Source organism: Ambystoma mexicanum, chromosome 12 (assembly GCF_040938575.1).
Source record: "Ambystoma mexicanum isolate Mex_15411 chromosome 12, UKY_AmexF1_1, whole genome shotgun sequence".
Lineage (NCBI taxonomy): Eukaryota > Metazoa > Chordata > Amphibia > Caudata > Ambystomatidae > Ambystoma > Ambystoma mexicanum.
Window position 1 is genome coordinate 164,742,218 of NC_090936.1, and position 23,862 is coordinate 164,766,079.

A 23,862-nucleotide genomic window follows, 5' to 3' on the forward strand; every position below is an offset into this window, starting at 1 on the left:
GTGGAAGGACCTAAACAGATGTGCACAGTGTTTCACGTCAACCGGCTAAAACCGCATTAAAGCTGGGATGATTTTGTCATGGCGTTAGAGACTGATGGAGAGACTGAGGAGGAGACTGATCCCCTCCTAGCCCTCATGCACACTGAAGCAAAAGTTGGGAGAGTTGAAGGTTTCAGTCTTGCAACGGGCCTGTCAGAACAGCAACTGACAGACTGTCACCAGTTACTGGGACAGTTTGCAAGTCTGTTTTCACAGACTCCAGGTTGTGCAGATTGGTGCACCCATGATGTGGACACTGGAGACAGTAAGCCGGTGAAGAGTAGGATTCGCCGGATGTCCGGTAAGGACAGGGACACCATCAAGGAGGACGTTGCCAAGATACTGTCCCTAGGAGTGATATAGCCATCCCACAGCCCCTGGGCTAGCCCAGTAGTACTGGTCCCTTAAAGGACCAGTGGTGGGAAGACTGAAGTCCGCTTTTGTGTGGAGTACAGGGGGCTCAAATTGGTCATGAAGACAGATGCTCACCCCATTCCTCGGGCAGATGAGCTCATTGACAAGATTGGCGTTGCCAAGTACATAATTACCTTCAACCTCACGGCAGGGTGCTGGCACGTCGGCCAGACAGAGGCAGTGAGAGAGTGGTCAGCATTCTCAACCCCAGAAGGACATCATCAGTTCACTGTGATGCCCTTCGGATTGAAGAATGTCCCTGCCACTTTTTAGCCGATGGTTCACCAGGTTTTGTCTGGTCTGGAAAACTTCAGTGTTGCCTATTTTGACAACATTGCTGTGTTTAGCTGTGTGAGGATCACTTATCCCGTCTGAAACAAGTGCTTCAAGTGCTGCAGAATGCAGGTCTGACTATCACGGCCACTAAGTGGTAGATAGCGCAGGGCACTATGACGTACCTAGGCCACCTGGTCGGTTGAGGTAAGAAACAACCTCCCAAAGTTAAGGTGCAGACTTTGTAGGATTGGACATCCCCACCACACAAGTGCAGGTCACAGCGTTTCTATGTCTCACTGGGCATTACCGGGCGTTCATCAAGGTGTATGGGACCATTGCCATGCTCCTGAATGATGTAACTTCCAAGAAAATTCAGGAGAAGGTAACTTGGGCCCCCACCTCTCAAACCTCCTTTCAGGATTTAAAGGATGGATTGTGAATGGCTCCAGTTCTGAAAGTGCCTGACTATGGTCAGGAGTTAATTTTCCAGACAGACGCCAATGATTTTGGGATTGGAGCAGTGTTATCAGAGCTGAACTCTGAAGGGGTATAACAACCCGTTGCCTAGATTAGCAGGCGATTGACAAAAAAAATAAGCTGTTGTTGAAAAATAGGCTTACGCAGTCATGTGGGCTATAAAGGCCAGGCTCCCAGCATGGAAATGCATATGGCCTCTGCTGGTAGTTTCAACTTGATGATGAACCGGACCCTCATTAGGTTGGTGGGTCACATGTTGTGGCTGGGGAGCATGTGAGGAATTCGACCATCCGCATGGTCGGTGTGCGCTTGCTTGGATTTTCTGAAATTTTAAAAGAAATTGAATTATGGTAGATCAACCTCCGGAAAAGGTGTGGGGCTAATCCGCACACATTTTTCTATGCTCACTGCATGACATAGATCTGCTTACTCTGGGTGGAAACAGCCTACAAGCGAAGTCCCCCTGTCATATTTAGTTGGGGGTGTTCAGTCATAATATTGAAAAAAAAATGTCGAAAGACAATAATTTCTAAAAAATAATGTCGAAAACAAATATCGAATTCTTTATTTTTTTATTTATATATTTTTTTGGGGTATTCGCGAATAAAAAAAAAGGTAAAAACAAAAAAAAAAATCTAAAATGGAGGGTTTGCGGGGGAACCCCCCTTTTCGAATAAAAAACGTAGTGAAAAAGAAATTCGATTTTATTTTTTTTTACATTATTTTTTCTAAATTATGACTTTCGACATTTTTGAATTGATATTATCACTATAAACCTTAGTTGGGATATGACAGCCAGGATTACCCCATGTCATCTCTGCCATGGCCAGCCTAATTAACTATCAAAGGCTCCATGGATCTGTCCTGTCCTTTTGTGTAGCACTGCAGATGCTGGCAGCAACTAATCTTATTAACATACTAATAGACTATACTTCAATAAGGCCCATATGGGGCCGGGCTGCAGAGGTTAACAAAGGAGACAGAAAACCCCAACTACTTTTGATAGGCACTGTGCCAACCTTAAGCCAGCTCTGGCCCTTAGTATCAATGGACAGTGATATTTAATGTCTGGGACTGAGTGTTTACAGTAGTCATGCCCGGAGGGGCACCCCATTCAGAAGGAGCGGGTATATGGATTGATGGAGACAGAAGTCTGTTCTCGCAGCAGCTTCAAGGGAGACCTGATGCTTTAATCAGGAACCACAGCGAGCTCCATTAACTAGAAAGACCCTTTGATCCTCAACAGACAGAAGGATGGGTGGGACTTAGCTGCCTGCAACACTCTCCTCAGCTTAGGGCCATCCACCTTAAAGGATGACACAGACCCAGTGAAGAAACTAGGAGGAGTGTATCGACAAGCATCTGCCTTAAAGGAAATTTTTGATCCAGACGAACAGCTCAAGCTGCAACCGACTCCACCGCTGACTGTTGTTATGCCTCAGTTGCTAAAGCCATTTGTGACAGCTCGGCCAATGCTTCAGAACCACCATCCAGCACTGAGACAGCAATTCCTGACCCCGAGCTGTCGTGTATGCCAGCTTACAGATGTCTGTGCAGCTTTGCTCGCCAAACTGCCTACCTGGCTGATACAGCAGATATCTCCTGTGAAGAACTTTGTCTGAGAAGCCGCAAAGCACCCCGAAACTGACTTGACGCTGTCAAGCACCAAGAACTCCTATAGCACAAGGAACATTGTGGTTCTGTCCCACTAGTCCTTTTCTGAAGGCTCGTAGTGATATTTTACAACCCATTGCTCCCTTTGTGTTGAAACCAAGCATCCGTGAACTATTGCAATGAATTACTATACCAATTACCCTCCTGTCAGTATCCAGAGTGCATAGGTTTTATTTCTTTGAAATTGTCCTCTGCATTCCTTTACAGGGTGGGTTGCATTTTGTAGTGTGTGAGAACTGTCTGTTGTGATAATATTTAAAGTAGATATGTTTATACAACCTTTACTGGACAGTCCCTTTTATCATTGGGTAGAAATTGTATTTTCAGTGCGTTGCAACTAACCAAGGATCCATGACCTTTCAGAGATAAGCCCGATGTTCCGTCCGCGTTACCAAAATTGGAGAAGGAGGTTTATAATTGACTTGTGTTTCCAATCTGTTCAGATCCCTTCTGGTGTTCTTGAGGTGTGGGGCTGATTGATGGTTTAGAAACCAATATTCATCCCTGGACCACTGGTGCCTTGCACATTGATTTGTCACACCCCCTAAGAGCCCCGGCTCGATTTTTCAGGCCACTTAAAGACCTGGCTCAGGTATAGCTGGAAATTGATTCGTCACAGCTACCGTTTGAGTTTCTGTCTAGGTTTTCACACTACTGATCATAGTAATTGATTCTGAATTTCAATACATTTCTGAAGAACATAATACAGAGAAAACACTTGCCTGACAATGACATACTTACTGTATTGAGTGGACCACCGTGTAAATAAACAGGTACCCAGTTGTTATTCTAAAATTGCAGCAAGCAGCCTGCCAGGGCTGGATGAGCATGCCTGACACTGAAGTAAGAAGCCATTTACATGGGTGGGCAAAATAAGGGGGTCAATACGAAGATTTGAACACAACTTGATGAAGGACTGCTGGAGTTCAGCACTGAGACCGGAAGGGTAACAGGCTCTCACGTCTCAGGATAGCTCCCAAACACATCAGCATAGGCCTCAAAAGCTCCATTTTTATGCAATTCATCCAGATGAAAAGAAGACCAGGATTAGCAGAGGTCTCACTCTTGTGTCTTTATGCAGGGAATACGACAGAATAGAATTGAAAACACAGACTTGCTCACTCCAGTAAGTTCTGCCCATTTACAGAATAGTCACACTCGTCGTAAGAATCAGAGAACTTTGAACACATTTCATAACGCTGTAACATCCCATGACATAACACAATACTTCATAGCCTTACATTTTAAAAAAATTGCAGCGTCAGTCATTTGAAAAAATGATACATGATGATTACAATCCACTAGTAAAAGCCAAAATATTAAAGTTTAATGTCGAGAAATCTTCTCAAAGTGATTGCATTGGAAGGGGATACATTGTATGTCCATTCTTGGCCCTTTAAATGGTACCCTATAAAAAATATAATACAATCAAATTAAAACATTTAAAAAAATGTAAACTATGAACCCATGGGTAAGTAACCTACATCAGAATCAAATATTTCCCTGTGGATTTTCCTAATAAGCATTCGTGATTTGAGGGGCAGATTATTGTATTCGGCACAAAAATTGATGCAGCCACAAAAACCTAATTTCCACTAAAATAAACATTTTCAAATAAAGACAAAATTACAAAGCGAAAACGCAAGATTTGCTTTGCAAAACCATACAAACAGGTTGTAATTCCATTACATCAGAAGATAGGCAAAATGAATTTCAGGTTTGGTCCCATCCCAAAGTTGCAGTTTAGCATGAGCTGCTTAGCACTTCCCTTCTTAACAAGACCCCAAGCAATTCTCGACATGTTTCAGCCTCAACGAGAGCCAACTGGAAAAAACAGGGTTTGATGATTCCCTATATAGGATTTAAATCTAAGCCCTCCTGCCAGCGACCATCTTGCCTTAGCATCTTGATGGATGCTCCCTCTGCCTCTCTTCTTGTAGCTCCTTGCATCCATCCTGTGATCCTTCTCCAAAGAAACTGAAAAGAGGACTGGCATGTTATTCCCGATGTTCAAGTGCTTCCTCTGGAACGATTTCCGGGTCAACTTGGAAATTTAAGCTACTTGCTTAGGTTGCCATTGGGGGCCACGCACATGCCATACACACACATTACACAATCCAAACAATATACTGATCACACTCCAACACACACCTCCACTGAGATGACTGTTCAAATGCACATTCTTCTTCCTCAACTACCACCCTACACTATAACACAATCATAATATCCACACCCTCATCACCACACACAACCCTGAAGTGCTCTTCCTTCCAGGGAAATGGCTAAAATCCCACCACACAACCATCATTCCCGACATGCTTTCCTCACACTACCTACCTCACTCACCACAGAGACCGTCCACACATAACAGGCATTGGCATTGCCATCATATATAAAGACTCACACTCAGCAACCCAATCAACCCACAACACACAACTTCTGAAGCACTCTTTTTCATCTCCCCATCACAATCACACCCCACATGAATCCACCTCATTTACAGCACCCCAACAAACAATACCAAATCCCACAGCAAATGGTCCAAATTCACTACAAACAACCAAAGCTCACCCTGCACTAATGTCTACCTTGGTGATTTAAAAGGAGGCATTTCCCACCCAGACAACAACCCCATTCTAAACAATATCCCCACACCACTACCCCCCTACAGCCTCACCCAACACATCAACAACCCCATACACATTTCTGGCAACATCCTCGACCTTCTGATTACATGCAAACATTAAATGTATGTGCAAAATCAAATCTGGGTACTGTCGTCAGACCACCTTGCCATTCCCTTTGTGCTCACTCTTCCACATATCATCACCCCTCACCTGCCATACACCCCCTGCGCCTCATAGCCAAGCAAATCAAATGCTTCTTAAACCAAGCTCTCGCACCCCCCATATAATCCCCTTCCACTCGCACCAACCCCACCTTGCTCCTCAACTATAACAACACCATCATCACCCAAGCACTGAACAATTAGCTACCCTAAAAACATGAACCCAAGAACCACCACCACAAACCACTGTTCAGTGACTCCCTCCTCACCATCAAATAGGAAGCCACACACTTACACAGAAACTGCAAAATACCCCTTGCCCGTCCTCCAGGAAATCCCTGAAAGACTACCGATCCAAATACAAGATGGCCATACATAGCGCCAAAGCCAGCCACTGCCATCAAGAGCTGTATTCCACCCACAGTCACACAGAGAATCTTTTCAAGATCACTCTGTCACGCGAGCCCATCAGCAACCCCTAGCATTTCCTCATCCACTGCAGTATGCAACTCCATCATGAGCTGCCTTTACTCCAAAATGTACATTAGACAAGCCTACCACCCCACATACCCACTCCAAAACCTCAAAACACATGGAACACATTCAACTGCATTGACCACAACATCCTCTTCGACCAAAACAAAACCAGCAGACTTCTTGGGTGATGCATGCCCATTTTAGGCTGCTTCAAACTGCATCACCACTCTGGCTAAACACTGTGACACCATTTCCAATTCCTGCCACTCACACAGCACAACCCCCACATTAAAAATACGAGAAATCACTCCCCTCCTGAAGAAATCATCCCTCAATCTCACACTCCCCGAACACTGCTATCCCATCACAATCCTGCCATACCTCACCAAAAACATGGAACACTTTATTGCAAGCCAAATTCAACAGAACATCACCACAAATAACCTACTCAACTCCTTCCAATTAGGTTTCCACCCCAGCCATAAGTGATGGGGCATCCCCTTCATAAATCACTTGAACGTCTTAAATTCGTTTTGAGGGTGTTAATTTGGGATTTTACAGCAACTGTGGGTTGGATCGATCTCGCCATGGGTCTCAGGGCAACCAGCTGCCTTGGGAAATGTGGCATTAGAGCGTCCCTCTCTGTCCCTCTCTCTCTCTCTCGACTTCCCCGGCCTTTTCCTCCTCCCTAGCCCAGGAATCCGTACTCAGGATAGTATTATGGCTCGTTGACACCTACCTGTTTGATCGTCTCACTAAAGCTGCAGCAGTCTCCCTAAGTGATGGCTGCCTAACTCCCTAGGGATCTTTCTAACTCCCCCTGACGTAACCCTGCTAAGTGTTGTAGGGGGAGTATTAGGGATGGTGCCGTCTTCCGCAATGGTCTCGACTGCGGCGCACGCACACACAATCTCACGTGGGCCTCTTCTACTCTGGGTCCCGAGATGTTCTCCTCCCCACCACACTTCTATCACTCTGATCTTACACTGCTCCTTACTACCTCTCCTCGCAACTCCTCCTCTCCCTGCTACCACTTCCTCCGAACAACGTACTATGACTCCCTCTGATGTTACCTTTCTTCCTCCTTTCTATTACTCCATCCCCTTGTTACTACTCTCTGTCCGCTACTACTACCACCTCTTCGTTCTTATAACTACTTCTATTTTATTTATTTATTTTTTAAATTTATTTTTATTTTTGTAACACCCTGGCTCGTCCAAAGGCCTCAGGGCGCACACAAAACAAACAAGACAAAGACAACAGAGAGTGAGTGTCAGAAAGAGGAAGAAATGTCAGATTCAAGGAGCATTGAAAAGGAAGGTTTTCAATTTCTTTTTGAACTCGATGATGAACGTGATTTTTTTAAGTTCAAGCGGGATGGTGTTCCAAGTGACATGGGCCAGGACGTCAAAGCTTGTCACCCCGTACTTGGTCAGTTGGAATCTGGGTTGAACAAGTTTGACGTGATCTTGTGATTTGAGGGAGCAGGAGGGCAGGTATTGGGTCAGGTGTGCTGTAAGGTAAACAGGTGCATTGATGGTCATTCACTTGTGGATGAGAGTCAGGATCTTGTGCGACACACGCTGCCTCACGGGCCACCAGTGCAGCTTTCTTTTTGCCTCAGAGACAGGGTTCTGTCGGGGGATGCCTAAAACTCCTCTTACCGGCCCGTTCTGGGTCACCTGGAGAGCTAAAAAAATGTATTGGGCCGTGCCTGCCAGCAGAGCGTTGCAGTAGTCAATCCAAGAGTTGAAAAGAGAGGAGGCCAGGAGAGACATATTTTTCTGGGAGAGAAAGGGGCAAATGTAGTTCAGGAGTTTATTAATGAACTGACAGGATGCACGTGTTTCAGCAACATGCTGCCTCATGGTTAGTTCAGCGTTGAGGGAAAAGCCCAGCGTTTTGACACTCATGGCGACAGAAATGATGGTATTAACAATGGAGAAATTGGTGTACTCTTGGGCCAGGATCTTCAGCCTGTGGCTAGATGCAGCAATAAGAATCTCAGTTGTATCAGCATTGAGGGGCATTGAATTTGCCACCATCCAGGAATGGATGGTGTGATAGATGGAATTGATGGCCTGTGAGTCCTTGGAGTAGATGCCTGAGAGGTTTAGGATGACCGGAGTGTCGTCTGCATAGTTAGTATGCAGGACACCCAGGCCGTCGAGCATTGCCAGAAGTGGAAGAATGTAAATATTAAACAGCTTGGGTGACAACACAGCGCCCTGAGGAACTCCGCGGGTGAGTGATGCGGGGGAAGAGCGGACATCATCAATTGCGACCCTGGCAGTGCAAGGACCTAGGAAGGATGTCAGCCACTGGGTGGCAGTACTCAAGCAGCCTACTAAAGATTGCAACCTGGTGGCCAGCAATTCATGGTCGACCAGGTCGAAGGTGGCAGAGAGATCGAGCAACATCAGAAGGGCTGGGTGGCTTTGATTGATGATGGTGGAAAGGGTGGACTTGAGATAGAGCGTGGCAGTCTCTGTGCCATGTCCAGCTCGGAAACCGTACTGACGGGCGCCCAATATGCCGTTTGCCTCAATACATTTCTGAAGTTGCAAAAATGCAACTCTGTCGATAATCTTAAGGACAAACGGGACGTTGGTAATTGGGCGATAATGTTTTGGCTGAAGGGGATCCAGATTATCTTTTTTAAGCAGGAGAGTGATCCAGGCTTCTTTAAGATCACAGGGGACACACTCTTCAAGAAAAGACTGGTTGACAAGTTTGGTTACCCATGGTCGTAACACATCAAGGCAGCTGACGATAAGCCTTGATGGACAGGACCACTGATTCCCTGACCTCTCTCTCTGCCACACTCACTACAGTCACTACCCATACTACTGACTACTACCACTACCCCTAGTTACAACTACTACCACTTCACTACTACTACCCATACTACCTCCACACACCCAAGCACAAACACTCTACAGACTCTGTTTCTTCAATAATCTCCACACTTGTTACTTTGATCTCTCGGATGTCCTCCTCCACTTACTGTCCTCACCCAACTACAATCCACCCCTAACTATCCCCAAGCTTACCTTTAAATATCCTCCCTCCCAGTTTGGGCAACTCACCCTACCAATGGCGTACCTGTCTCTAGGGGTGGGAGATGGGAGGCTTCACAAGGGATTGTCAGCCCCACCCCTTTTTCCATGCAGTTTTGCAGTGTTTCCGTCAGGATCGATAGGGAACTGTTGTTCCCTATTTTGCACACCGTCTTGCCAGCCTATTGGTTTAGTGGGCCCTTGGTTATCGGGGGCCTGCTTGTAAGATCCTTTTTGTTATAAAACAAAAATCCCTAATGGTTTAATGGTGGCTCTCCTTTATGCACAGGCTCCCATATATGCTCTGTGCTAGAGCTGCGCTCTTCAGCAAGCCACTGCAACTACTCCCGGCTTCCCGGCGGTGTCCTCGTTAAACTGGATGCCACCCACTCCTTCACTGGTGGCCCTCAATAGCTGCCGTGACGGGCAACCTGCTGCCTGCATGGCCTGGCTATCTCACTTTACGTTCCCTGCGTGTCTTTCTTATTGTTCGGTGGCCCTCCCAGGCTGACGCTTCTGGAGTCCTGCCTCTGGTGTGGCACTGGCGCTGGTACCACTGCGGCAGTGCCATCACTGCTGAAGGTAAGGATGGACTGGGAGGGGTCATGTCCACACTCTCTCCAGCAGCCTAGAGGGTTAGGACCACCCCCTCCCCCCTGAAAGGACTGTGTAAGTGGCCCTGTCACATAGCAACAAGACTGTAACCCTTCACATCCTGATCAGTCTGCACAACATCACTGACAAAGAACATGGAGACTATCTGGTCCTCCTCAAGCTCTCTGCAGCTTTCAACATCATTGACACCACTGGGCCAGGAGTATAGCTCAGCAGCAACACTTTTATCTTAGAAGCAAGACAACCTAGAGCAACACAGATTCAAATCTCAGTCCTGCGCTTTGAGACTAGTCTCTGGTATTAAGCGTGCTATAAAATAATGAATGAATGAATTAACTACAGCATCTTCCTAAACATCCTATCCCAGAGGATGAATCTGTCAGGCACCGTTCTCACCTGGTTTACCTCCTTCCTCACTGACAAAGCACACTTACCTGCATGCCCCTTGTGGATCAAATCCCACCCGGTTCAAGTACAGGGTACCACAACAATCTTCACTATCTCCCCCCGTTCAACAAACATATGTTGAATCCCTATGCCAAGCTCTTAGCAGCCACAATGTTCACTTTCACCAATACCAAAATGGCACTCAAATATATTTCCAAACCTTTTTTCCCTCAGATCTCCACACCCTCAGAAACTATTTCTCCACCATCACCAGATGGTTGACCACCCACTTCCTAAAATGAAGTCCACCCAAAATGGTAAAACTCATAATTTGCCCCCAGACACAAATCTGACATCACCTTGTGAATCAAGTACTCACATCTGACAGTTCACACGTATTCCTCTCCAAAGGAGTCAAGTGTTTAGGCTTGACCATAAATCCTAGCCGATCCTTCACAAACCACATAGCTGCCATCACCAAAGCATGCAACCTAGAGCTTAACGTCCTACGCAAGATAAGAAACACCTTTACTCTTGATTACTTCTATACCACAGTTCAAGCACTAGTTCTCTCCAAGCTGGTCTATGGAAATGCTATCCTCACTGGACTCCCAAACACCAATGCCCCCTAACAACCATACAGAAAGCAGCAGCAAGACTAATTCCACACTTACCCAAACACTCAGACATCACCCCAGCATAATCTCCGCTCCACTGGATCCACACACTCCAGAGAATTTGCTTTTAAAGGACTATTCATCATATACAATGATATGAAACACAACACCCCATCCTACCTTCACCAAACTAAAGCCCATCACTCAAATAAACACCAGACAAGCCAGTTAAAATCTCCTTAACGTTCCACTCTGCATGCATACCTACTCACAAAAAAACAAGCCTTCACCCGACAGAGTGAATAGCTACATGACCGTCACCACTATATGTCAAACAAGATGCACATTGAAAGAAAAGATACATGCTTTCTTTATTTTTGCTTAAACAAAATGTATCTAGTTTGATTGCAAATAAAATATGTATTTAGTAGTTGTGGCGCTTTCAGTGGCACTTGAAGCAAAAGTGATGAGCCAGTAAAAGAGTTGCTTATGGGACTTGGCATCTCTTAGTTGTGTGAAATGCTAATCATGCCACCAGTGTCCCTTTGAACACAATGTTCAACAGCAACACCACATATAAATACTTCCAGCAATTCCAAATATGCATGGTCCTGCACTGAACAGAAACATGCACATCTGAATACTCAGCACATTTGAAAAGCAAAAGACAAACCTTTGTATACAATGTTTCCTAAATCAAAAATAGCAGAGACCTTGATGGGAGCATATTCATGTAAACAATCAAAACAATTCTCCTGCAGGAAATGTGGGCCCCAGAAGATGGTCATTATAAAGGGCATGCTGCTATCTAAAAGCAGGGAATGATGTTTGAAAAAGCTGGTCTATGTGGCAGCACACAGCCAGTTTATGAAGCTTTAGTAGTTAAGATTTAGGGGATTTGCTGGAGTGGGCTCTTTGTATAATGTAAAGGGGTCTTATATAGCGCCCTTCTGTCAATAATAGCCTTGCTGCTCATTGGCTCTGTAAGAAAGGAAGGCAAGGTGTGCTAGTTGGATAGCAAGAAGGCAGGTGGGGAAATGTTTGGTGCTAATGGATGCAGGTCGGAAGTACCTTTTACCTGTGTTTTTTGTAGTTGGTACCGACCGGGCAGGTTAGCCATAAGGGCAGTCCCCGGGTTTGTGGAGTGCAAAAATTGACAACATGTCTGTTGATAGAAGATGGATAGGGTCTGAATTTGGTAAGTACCGTAGACCTGGAGGTCGTCTAAATGAGTGTAGGAGGTGTAGGGTTGCAAGATTGTAGTAGTGAGGAGTTAGTTGAGGGATGATGGAGGTGTTTAGGAGGAGGGGAGTGAGGACGTTGTCGCTTTCTGGTCCTTGGTTGTAGATTTCACTGAGATTAAGATGTGGATCAGTGTCACACAGCAGAGGGTCCCTGAATTAAATTGGTTTCCCACAGATGGTAGTGACAAGAGGTCCGAAAATTGCTTGTCATAAATTAGCCCAAGTTTCTGGTGTACTGTTTTTAGTCAGTTGCTATTATTTTTAATTTCTATCAAAGTTAATGTTAATGTTAAAAGTATTTATATAGCGCACTATCACCAACAGAGTTGGTCCCCAGGCGCTCAGGCAAATCTGTAACAAGAGGGCGGGGGGGTGGTTAGGTTAGTCGGGTGAAGAGGGAGCAGGAAAGTGAGAGAGGTGGTGTGCTGTTGGCAGCTTCAGCTCGGTTTCCACTGTGCGCTGAGCTTTGGTGTAAGTATCAGATCGGTGCAAGACCTTGTGTGCTGTTGATGCGGTTTAAGTGTTTTTTGTTGCTGTTGCAGTGTGGTGAAGTGTGTGTGGTTTGCTGGGCAAGAAATGGTTGTGGGTTTTTCTGGTGTATTCGGTATGCAAAGGTTTGAAGTTAGGTTAGCCGGTAGTATGTCCTGGTTCTAGCCAATCTTAATCTGATTAAGTAGCGTTCCTGCGTGTACGCTTTGTAGCTGGTTACCTTTCTTGGCCATTTAACCGGTTTGGTTAGATGACACAGTGCGTTCCTGGTTGTGTTGTGTGGATCTTGCATTGGGGCAGGTTGTACCTAGTTTCCCCCCTTTGGTGTGGTGCTGTGGATTGGCGTGTCAGGGCTAGGGCAGGTAAGGACACTGGAAGGGTGCTAGGCGCCCTTATTAGGTTCAGGACTCTTCCCACACAGTACTCCAGGCGCGTTCTTCATCCCTTTTATAGATTCTTGGCTCAGGTAAGAAGAACAGCCCGAGCACTACAATTCCCAGCAGGCCGTGCGCTGCACAGGCCTGCTGGGGTGAAGTGAGCCACGCCCGCGCTAACGCGTATGCGCGGACCACGCCCGAAACACACGCTTGCAATTCCGGCCAGCAGAGAGGAAGGACGTGCAGATCCAGAGCTCATGTCGGCAAGCCTACGCGGGGCACGCCCGCCGCCTGCAAGACTCACCCCAGGCCCAGCGTGACTATAAAGATAAGTGCCTCTCCATAGTACGCGCTCCAGCCGTTCTTAGTAACTGAAGGTGTAACTTGAAGTTGCGTTTTGAACTTCAAGGCTTACAGGAACCGCGAACAAAGCGCTTAGTAAACGCATGGCGCTCCATCCAATAACCCAGCATGAGACACACCCATTAACACGCGATTGTGTTCCTAGATGAAGCATGTAATCTGCATGCATTCTAAACTGTGAATCTGTTGAGCGGAGTAGTCAAACCAGATTAACCCTAGACTATAATTCCACATGTGTATGCTTCTTGCAGCGCTAATGAAGTTGTGAATGCCGTAGTGGCCAAAACAACACGAAAGGGCCAGAAGACTTATCCAGCAGCACCAAAGCTAAGTGCAATTATAATTACTTGTAAAGGGCACGTACAGAATAAGGGGAAAGTGTAAAGCTTACTCTTTTCTGCATGAGGCAATGCAGGTGTTGTTTTCATTCATGATGTAATGTGGGGATTGTGTTCACATGACTGAATGTAAAGGGTACACAAGACTGGTTTAGGGCTCCAGTACAAAGGCCCGATCTATTCTGGCATATAGTGTGAAAGCAAGTGAGTGCAAGAGTGTGAAGGAGGAGAACTCCGGATTCTGGAGCCGGAGCTGAGGAGCATGTTAACCTGGTGTTCCCCATTCCTATCCACGACTTCTACCTCACCCTCTTCCCGGTCTTCCTAATCACCCTCTACCCATCCATCCGACGGACCCTAACCCTCTTTCCCCAAAGGGTTAAGGTGGCCTTTGTTAACCACTCCCAGGTGCCAAAACCTAAAGGGGAGGGAGGTGTTTGCGCTGCGTTTGTGCTGCCTCTGCGCCAAGAAGAAGCAAGTCGTGACAGGCCGCCCCCCTGTTCCCTTGCTGTCTATATTGACAGTGGTCTGCTGGGATTGGGTGTGATTTGGCCTGGCTACTATTGATGGGTCGTCCTTGACCTTCCGTCTTGGTCTAACTATGTATTTGGTCATTAATGTCATCCTGTTATGGCTAAACTCTCGTTTTGTAGCTTGAGACGTCATAGCTTGTCTTCCTTAGGTTGTGTTTGTAGTTGGTAGAATGTTGCAGTCCGGGGTCGGTGTCTTCCGTGTCTTTTCATATTGCCAAGTATGTGTGTGCCTCTGTTGACGTTCTTCTAGTTATGCAGTGAAGAGACAGGATTTGAGCAGTTTCCTGAATAGTAGGGGGTTTCTTGTGTTGCGAATATTCTTCGGTAAGTCGTTCCACATTTTTGGTGTGAGGTGCGAGAAAGAGGATCATCCAAATTTTCTCTTGTTGTAGGGTTTTGGTTCCAGGCAAATGTCGTTGCTTGATCTGAGCATTCTCGTTGGGTGATGTAGGTGTAATTTGTCTCTCAGGAATTCTGCGCCTTGATTATGGAGTGCTCTGTGCGTGATGCACATTGATTTGAATTTGATTAGTTGTTTTATTGGTAGCCAATGTAGTGTTTTTAACGCTGGAGTGATGTGTTCTCTTAAGGGAAGTTTGAGGAGCAATCTGGCTGGCGCATTTTGTATGCGTTGAAGTTTTTTTTGCAGTCGTTCAGGCATACCCAGGTATAGGCTATTGGTGTAATCTACTCTGCACATGATGAGAGCGATGATGGTTAGTGTTTTGTTGGCAAATAGTAGGAACGGTAGGATCCTTTTTGCCACTCGCAGTAGAAAGAAGCATTTCTTGAGTACAGCGTTTACTTGTGGCTCTAGGGTAAGTTTGTTGTCCATCAGGACTCCCAGGTTTTTTATAGTCGACCCTAAGGCTGGGGTTGTACCGAGTTTCTTTGGCCATGGGATATAGTGGTTGTCTCCTCCGTTTTTTGTGGTTGGTTGAAAAGCCAAGTCCTGCGCTGTTTCCTGAAAGTTAGGTGGTTCATGTCCAGGCACAGAGGTTTGGGCAGGGTGTTCCACAGTTTTGTGGCCAGAACTAAAAAAAGAGTAACCTCCTTGCCATTTCTAATTGAATTAGGGGACTAGTACCAGTGCAGCATTGCTGGAACTAAGTGTTCTGGAGGAAGTGTAGTCTAGAGTTGAAACTTATTTCTGAAAGCGGAAGGCCCCAATCCATGGCATGAATGATGGACAATGCACAAGGTTTTGAAATAAACCTTTTTTTATGGGTAGCCAATAGGGAGTACATAATGATGGCATGATATGTTCAAATCGCTTAATTCTGAGAAGTAGACTTGCTGCTGCAGTTTTAACTCTTTGAAGATTCCTCATTAGACAATCTGGGAATCAGAGATAGAAGCTGTTTGTATAATCTAGTTTGGAAAGCATTAGTGGAATTATGGCAATGGCCATGTAAGTAATTGCGAAGTAAGGTAAGATGCAAAGTAGCATGCACAGCTGGAAGAAACAGCTTCTGACGATGGCTCAAGGGTGAAGATGTAGTCCATTGTAATTCCAAGATTCCGTACTTCGGTTGACGGGTTTGGGCAAGGACCCATGTTGTCAGCCTAAGGGATTTGGGTAGAGTAGGAACCTGTAGGAATACTGAGCATCAATTCAGCTTTGCTAGGGTTGGGTTTTAGTCTCTTTGATTTCATCCATGCGTCCACCTGTGCAAGGCAGTTATTAAAGTTTGGGGAATTTGGTGATGGGTGGTTCAAAAATGTGCAGACTATCTGTGTGTCACCTGAGTACTCTGCAGGCGGGTGGGCGAGGCTGGGAATTATAGAGGCCCACGTTAGTGGTTTCTGTTCTATCCATGAAGAAGGAGGTGATCCAGTGTATAGCTGTTTCTTTAATATCAATATCTTTTTAGGAGGATCTTGTGACTGATGGTGTCAAAAGCGTCTGAGATGTCAGGCAGGATGAGTGCACTCTCAGAGTATTCATCCACATTGTTTTTAAGTGTTCTGCAGATGGAGCACAGAGCAGTTTCTGCACTCTTAGAAAGTCTAAATCCATGATGTGTCTCATTCAGGAGTTGTTTATTTTGATGAAATCTCGAAGTTGATGATGTATACATTTTTCCAGAAGTTTCCCGATGAATGGGGTGTTTGACATGGAGCGATAGCTGGCTGGGTCACATGGGTGAGCTCTGGGCTTTTTAAGCAGAGTTCTAACATATGCAGATTTCAACTGAGCTGGGACTCATCTTGTGCTGATGGAGACAATGAGGAGGCATAGGAGGCATAGGAAGATGGGCACCAGGTCTGGAGATTTCACGATCAGTTTGTAAAAGCTGGGGTCACATGGACCCTCAGGAGATCCTGATGGGTTGCATGAGTCAATTGTGGCATTTAGGTCCTCTGCAGATGGAAGACACAAAGACGATAGAGAGCCGGTACTGGACGATGTTGGTGGAATTTCGTTGGCGACATGTCGGTGGGAACCTCCTCTGATGTCGAGATGATCCTGGATGTTGAGGATTTTTTGGTTGAAGTGTGCAGCAATCTGGTCATCGAGCTCCTGTGTTTGCGCCACAGAAACTCACTGCTGAACAAGACCTTTTCGGCTTTCAGCAGTGAGTTTCTATGCCGCAATATCAAGGAGATGTATGTTGGCGTTTTGTATGATATGTGATCGGTGAATGCACCAGAATTTGGATTCAATTAGTTTGGACTCAGCATACAAGGGATCACAAGCCTTAGAAGAAGAGCTGAGCTTGAACCACGTGCCGGCTGATGCTAAAATTGAATTCTTCTGTTTTCCTTGAAGAAGTTGAGGACACACGCGCAGTGTGATTGTACCAATTACTCGCCACTCCCTAATTGATTATGCAACATTTTCCATTGATAATTCCAATATAATGTATCTTTGTTCAGCAAATGGAGGTTATTGCTTATAGCAGAAGACCAAGCTACTACTTCCTCTGGGAGTCAATGACTGAGGCATCTTCTCTACATTATTCAGCAATGGAAAAGAGCGCCTCCTAATCTGTTTAGCAATGGGGAGCCATGTAAGAATGTAAACAATTTAAACAATTATCCTGGTTCTCAGGGAGGCCCTCAGAGTTTCAGCACAGACAGAATCCATACTTTGCTATTATCCGCCCATGTGATCATAAGCAGCATGCGAGTCATGGGTGAATCAAACTTTCTACTTCCCCTTTGACATTGGCCTTCTTCAGTAAGGGGACACATTACATTTCATCTTTGAATGAGAAATTAGCTTTCGTGCCTCATTTAGATTACATTTGGGTGCCAGGATGTAAACAGGTAACTTTATTGCTCTGTCTATTAATTGGCCACAGTACAGGGACTCACTGCCATAAAGTGGTGACAGTGGGGAGGTACAGTGCTCATTGGGGCAGTTTTCCCAGAGTGCATTAGGCTCGAAGCAAAGGCATGTTTTGTTCCTACGGCCATCACCACCAAGAGGCTTTGCTTTTAAGTCACACAGTCTATACATTAATTAATGTAACATAACATGCCATGACAACATAACATAAGATATGGGAAATGTTTCAAGGTGAAAGAAAGCAAGTCAGGAAACCTGAACGCTAAGAACAATATCAAAACATTTACTAAAGCTAAAAGGGAAAGAGTTCCACAATGGCTTGCAAGAGGCAGTTCCTCTGAAGGATGATCATTTTCCCAACAGCAGCTTTTTAGGAAAGGGCAGATCACAATCCAACAATTCTTAATGGCCCAATGTATCATTTCCAAAAGTGTGGGTTGTTATTTGCACACGTCAGTTCAAATGCAGACGATGATCCGGGGCCTCCGCAGTCAATGTGCGCCACAATGGTCAATTGAGAGAAGTTATGAGAGAGGCTGTGAGAAGTTCTCAGATTCTCTGGCATTTGTCCATCCATCTATTATGCCCCTCACACTTTGCATCTTTGTTTCCATCAATTTCCAATGCCTAATTGTGAGAAGCTTTTCCTAGCTCCTTATCATCACTAACTTCCTTGGGCCACTCCTGATCTACCACTTTGCCAGTAGTTTCCGTGGCACCCCTACAACCCTGTAGTGTCCCCATAGCATTAAAGTCAATTGGGCCTCATTACAAGTTTGCTGGTCCGGAAGCAACGGTGCCGGTAAGCTTACTGTCACCGTTGTTTCCGGACCGGCAAACTATGAGTCTGCTGGTGGGTGCCGTTCCCCCCGCCAGGTCTGACCCAAGGGGGCGGAACAGCACCCTCCAGCAGACTTTCACGGAAGCACAGGCACCGTTATTAATGGTGCCGGTGCTTCCGTGGTCCCCATTCACCACGGGAATGGGGATCAACATATTACCGGCACCTAACTTGCCGGACCGCGGGGGCTGTAATGCATTACGGGTCCGACGGCTACCTTCCGGTTTTTCCAGCACAGTCTCCGCTGGACTTGTAATGAGTCCCATTATGTCTTTTGACAGCATAGGCACGGATGCATCAGAGGCGGCATGTAAAATAAAGGCACAGTATGGGATTCAAGTCATTTGCAATCTGCATATGCCGTGGTGTGCAGAGTTACGAGGGTCATACGCCAGGACTTGTGTATCTGAATGCATAAGTACACACAGCAATCCCGGCAAGGATCTAAAAAGGCTTCTATCCTAATAAGAAGTTAAGAAAAATGGCGTCAACTAAAACTCGAAACTAAAGAATGATCATACACTTGTGTAACCTCTGACGTAGCGAACTTTAGAAAAAAATCCTCTGCAGAAAGTGATGATTTGAAACCCTCACGTTCAAACACATCCAAAGAAGAGTAAACATTGAAATGACAGATACAACCTTAACAAAAATCAGGATCGATGTGCCCTGATGAAGAGTTTGTTGATCTCAAAACATGCATCAGCATTTGCAGAATAACAATGAAATGTCAATAGATGTTCAATTCAGATTGAATAAGTCTGATATTTAGAAAAATATATGGCCAACAATGTTTGTATACATTTTGGGTGTAACATATCCTGCACCAATCAAAATAACTGTTAAGAGCTATTAAGTGCAGACATAAATACTGTACATTCCTGCACTGTGCAGTAAACATTATAATTAAATTGGCTAAACTGTGACGCCCATCATCTATTATAAACCTTTTAGAGTGAGGGAGGGGGGTCATTATTGTGGTTTAAGTGTCTTATTGAAAAAAATCTTGAAATTGCATGGCTGCTTCTTGAATGCAGAGAAAGGGTTTCTGCCATCTCCATGGCTGCTTCTGACAGAATGTCTGAAATGCTATCAATACGAGTAGTTATTGACTGCATTCCTACCACTCCGATTGGCTGAGAAGAGGTCAATAATGGCTTCCCTGTGTTCATAACCATTACACTCTGTTATCAGTGGGTGGCATTAGAGAAATTAACTGAGTTTTGCATTAAGTTACAGTGTGCAGAATAATTGCAGCATTCATTGCAGAAATACCTCTTCAAAATATTGCGTGGTTGTAGGAAGTGATGTTTCCTCTGTCGAGACAGCAAAGGTGACATACAGCTGGTAATTGTCTGTTTGGTTTTGGCGGCCTTCTTCTGTGGGGGTTTGGTTGAACACCTCTGTGCTCCTCTCCCATCGACTAACAGGGTTATCGGTAACAGCGTCAGTGGAAGTAGAGGTCTTGATGAGAGTGGTGGTACTGGCACCTGGCAACGACACACCTGCACCTTTGAGATCTAAGAAGAGTAAAGAGCAGGAACAAAAATGCATCGTTAATGCAGGCGTCCGAAGGCTAAAACAATTCAATCAGGTCTTCACAGTTTGTTTACATATTCGATACGTGTCAATTTTTTCAGAGGTTAATTAACAATATTACCTCACCAAACCAGTGCATTCGGATGGGAAAGCTAAAATCATAGCTGCAAATTGACTTCAAGTTTCAGTCCAGACAGCCCTGTTTTGCCAACCAATCACACAGCTTGCGTTCTGGTAGTCCTGTACGTTTACCAAGATATTTAGACCAACAACGTGGCTACCCTCCTCAACCACCTCATCTTCTCACCTCACAAATCGAACTGTGCTTTCCAAAGCTCGCTTGCAAGATGACAGGAGGAGGCACAGTGTATGGGGGGAGGGGGCGGAGCTTGCACCTTCTGGGCTGGGTATAGCTCTGCTGCCTGTCTATAAATTGGGGCTGAGAAAGAGGTTGAAGTTGCTGCTTCCGCCTGCCACACAATGCTCTGTTTGGCTAAATGTGATGCTCACGCTATGAGGCAGAGTTAGCAGCGTTGCACAATATCTTTCAATTATCTTTTTTCATATTTGAAGATATTAAATTATGAGGGAAGAATTTCTAATGCCCTGTGTGTTGCTTGCGGATGTATCTGTTTCAAGTGATTGCGCTTCCTTTATGAATACGACATTTATTGAGCAACACAAGTCAACAGAACAAGTATAGTATGTCTGTACACAACCAGGTGTTTAACACTTCTTTTCATTACATTTAAAATGTCTACTAAATAAAACTCATCAACCAAAACCAACTACTTTCAGAATCAATAGCTTCTTTGAAGGATGTATACTAATTGGCCTTTTCAGAACTGATCGTGGGAGAATTGACATACTGCACAGTTGATTGTGAAATGAAAGTCAATCCAAAACCCCCTGCAATCCCCTACCCAATCCCATTATATTATTTATTACCCCAAACCCACCCCCACACACACACATATGTATATTTATACCTACGTGAACAAGCGGTCAGTGTACCGCGAAACGCGTCGTTTTGTATCCAGGCTTTCCTTTTTGCTGCACCTTTTTTTATCAATAAAGAAACATTTGTGCTGCCTGGACTTGCTGTCATGCCTTTTCCTTGCTGAGACTGGATTTCGTTTCTCAGCTGCTCTTGGGAGTGCAATCCATCGAATCTTGCCCTGTTTTAGGGCATTTTTTTCTTTTTTTGAAAAAAAAAAATATATATATATATATATATATATGTGTATATGGGATACATTACTCACCGTAATCGTATTTCTGATGCTTGTATCTGCTTAGATTCACATGCTGTGCATAGGCCGACATCTAGTGGAAGCTGCGGAGTATTACAGTTTGTTTTTCGAAAATCGAAAAAGGGCGTCGACACAGGGCGTGCCAGTAATACTATCCCTAGTGTGACGTCCACTGTACCCATGATCCCTCACGCGTCTAGGATCCCCAGATTGTGTTTTTCCTGACATGAGGTAGCATGAGGAGTAGCGTGAGTACAGATAGTCCAAGCAGATAGACAGAAAGGTAAGACTACAAGCAACCATGCGCCTTCTCTCGGAGGGGAGGAAGGGTGGGTCGCATGTGAATGTAAGCAGATACAAGCATCAGAAATACGATTACGGTGAGTAATGTATCCCTTCTGAGGCTTGTGGAATCTGCTTAGATCACATGCTGTGCATAGATTAGCGAGCAGTACCAGAATAAGGAGGTGGGATGTGAGAAGGGTCATGAGCAAACAGGTGTCTTAGAACCGCTTGTCCCACTTGTGTATCTGTCTTGGAATGAGTGTCAATGCAGTAATGCTGAGTAAAAGTGTGAATAGAGCTCCAAGTAGCTGCTTTGCAAATGGTGTCGAGGGGAACATTTTCAATGAAAGCCAGAGTGGCCCCAATGCCTCTAGTAGAGTGGGCCCTTGGTGTAAACGGCAGAGTCTTTTTAGAAAGAGAGTAACACAGCTGTATACAGTTGATAATCCACTTAGAGATAGCGCCCTTAGAGACGCGATCCCCCTCTCTGCCTGTAGCTACGGAGACAAACAGTTGATCTGTTTTCCTTAGCGGTCTGGTTTTATTTACATAGTATAAGACCGCCCTACGCACATCTAGGGTGTGTAGTTTCACCTCAGCCGAGCTTTGTGGGTTTTGGAAGAAAGCCGGAAGCTCGATGGACTGGTTTACATGGAACTTGGATATGAATTTTGGTGAGAACCTAGGGTGTGTGCGTAAAACCAGTTTGTCCTTGTGGATAGTAAAGAAAGGATCTTGCACTGACAGAGCCTGAATTTCACTGACCCTTCTTATGGAGGTAATGGCTACTAAGAAGGCCGTTTTATAAGTCAGGTGTTTGAGACTACTTTTATGCATGGGTTCGAAGGGGGGCCCCATGAGCTTAGCTAGCACCACGTTGAGGTCCCATCCTGGCGGTGGGTTCGAAATAGGAGGGTGAAGTCTCTTTACTCCTTCCATGAAGGCTTTAACCACTGGTACTTTCCACCACGAGACCCTGTTATGGGATGTGGTGTAAGCCGAGAGGGCTGCCAGGTGTACTTTCAGAGAGTTAAAAACCAACCCTGCATCCAGCAGGTGGAGCATGTATGTTACAACGTTGGAAGGAGTGCAATCAACCGGGTTGATTTGTTTATTCTGGCACCAGATAACGAATCTTTTCCACTTGTCAAAGTAACAGTGTCTTGTATTTGGTTTCCTGGACTCTTTTAGAATGTCCATACACCTCTGTGGTAATTTGAGATGTCCAAACTCTATAACTTCAGGAGCCATGCTGCTAGGTTCATAGAGTTGGGTTCCTGATGCAGTGTTTGACCTTGTTGCTGGGACAGAAGGTTGTACCAGGCTGGGAGTCTGATGGGCTCGCACACCGCCATCCTGCGTAGGTGTGGAAACCATGGTTGTCTCGCCCACATGGGAGCAACTAGGATGAGCGTCATTGATTCCTTGTTCATCTTGTACACCACCTTCCTGATGAGAGGAGTTGGTGGAAAAGCGTACGCAAACATCCCTGACCAGTTCATCCACAGGGCATTCCCCTGGGAGTCCGTTTGGGGGAACCTGGATGCAAATCCTGGGCATTGTTTGTTTTCGCTTGTGGCGAATAGGTCTATAGTGGGGAAACCCCACTGAGAGAAGAGATCTTTTACTACGTCTCTGTGAAGGACCCATTCGTGTTCTTCTGGGAGGGGGTCTCTGCTTAGAGCATCCGCTAGGGAATTGAGCTCCCCTGGAACATGTTGCGATGACAGGAAGATGTTCCGTCTGAGTGCCCATATCCATATTTTCTGGGCAAGCTTGGACAGATTTGGCGAACGAGTCCCTCCTTGCTTGTTCAGATAGAACATGGCTGTCGTGCTGTCCGTCCTGATCTGCACCGACAAGTTCAGTAGATGGGGCTCGAACGCCTGCAGCGCTCGGAATACTGCCAGAAGCTCTAGCAGATTGATGTGGTTCTTGGCTACTGAGTGAGACCAGAGACCCTGAGCTGTGTGGTGGAGATGGTGAGCTCCCCACCCAGTCAGGCATGCATCTGTAGTAACCACTGCCTGTACTTCGGGATCGTAAAAGGGTTTCCCCTTTGCGATATTCTCTCTTGTCCACCAGTGTAGGCTCTGTACGAGTGTTGGCGAAACGACCACTAGATCGTCCCACTGACCACTTGCCTGAGACCACTGTTTCGCCAACCATTCCTGCATGGGACGCATGCGCAGACGCGCGTGGGGGACCAGGTAAATGCATGACGCCATCATGCCCAGTAACCGCATAGCTTTGCGTACTGTTATCTGTTGACCTGACTGATAATGCGGAATTTGCAGAAGTATATTCCGAATTCTTTCTTCCGAAGGGAAGGTCAATTCTCTCTGAGTATCTAGGATAGCTCCTAGAAACTGTTTTGAGGTGCTTGGCACCAGACTTGACTTCTTCTCGTTGATAGAGAAGCCTAATTCGTGGAGGAGGTCGATAGTCCTCTGAATGTTTGATCTGCAGATTCCTGGGGTTT

At 45.5% G+C, this 23,862-nt stretch overlaps 1 protein-coding gene across 1 annotated transcript in view; it reads right to left on the reverse strand.

Annotated features, from left to right (window-relative positions):
• The window catches only part of PTPRB (protein tyrosine phosphatase receptor type B), a 442,488-nt gene that overhangs the window by 306,308 nt on the left and 112,318 nt on the right, over positions 1–23,862 (reverse strand). The window contains exon 3 of the mRNA XM_069628245.1: positions 19,579–19,823. Within this exon, the coding sequence (XP_069484346.1) occupies positions 19,579–19,823 (245 nt within the window). The remainder of the gene's footprint in view (positions 1–19,578; positions 19,824–23,862) is intronic.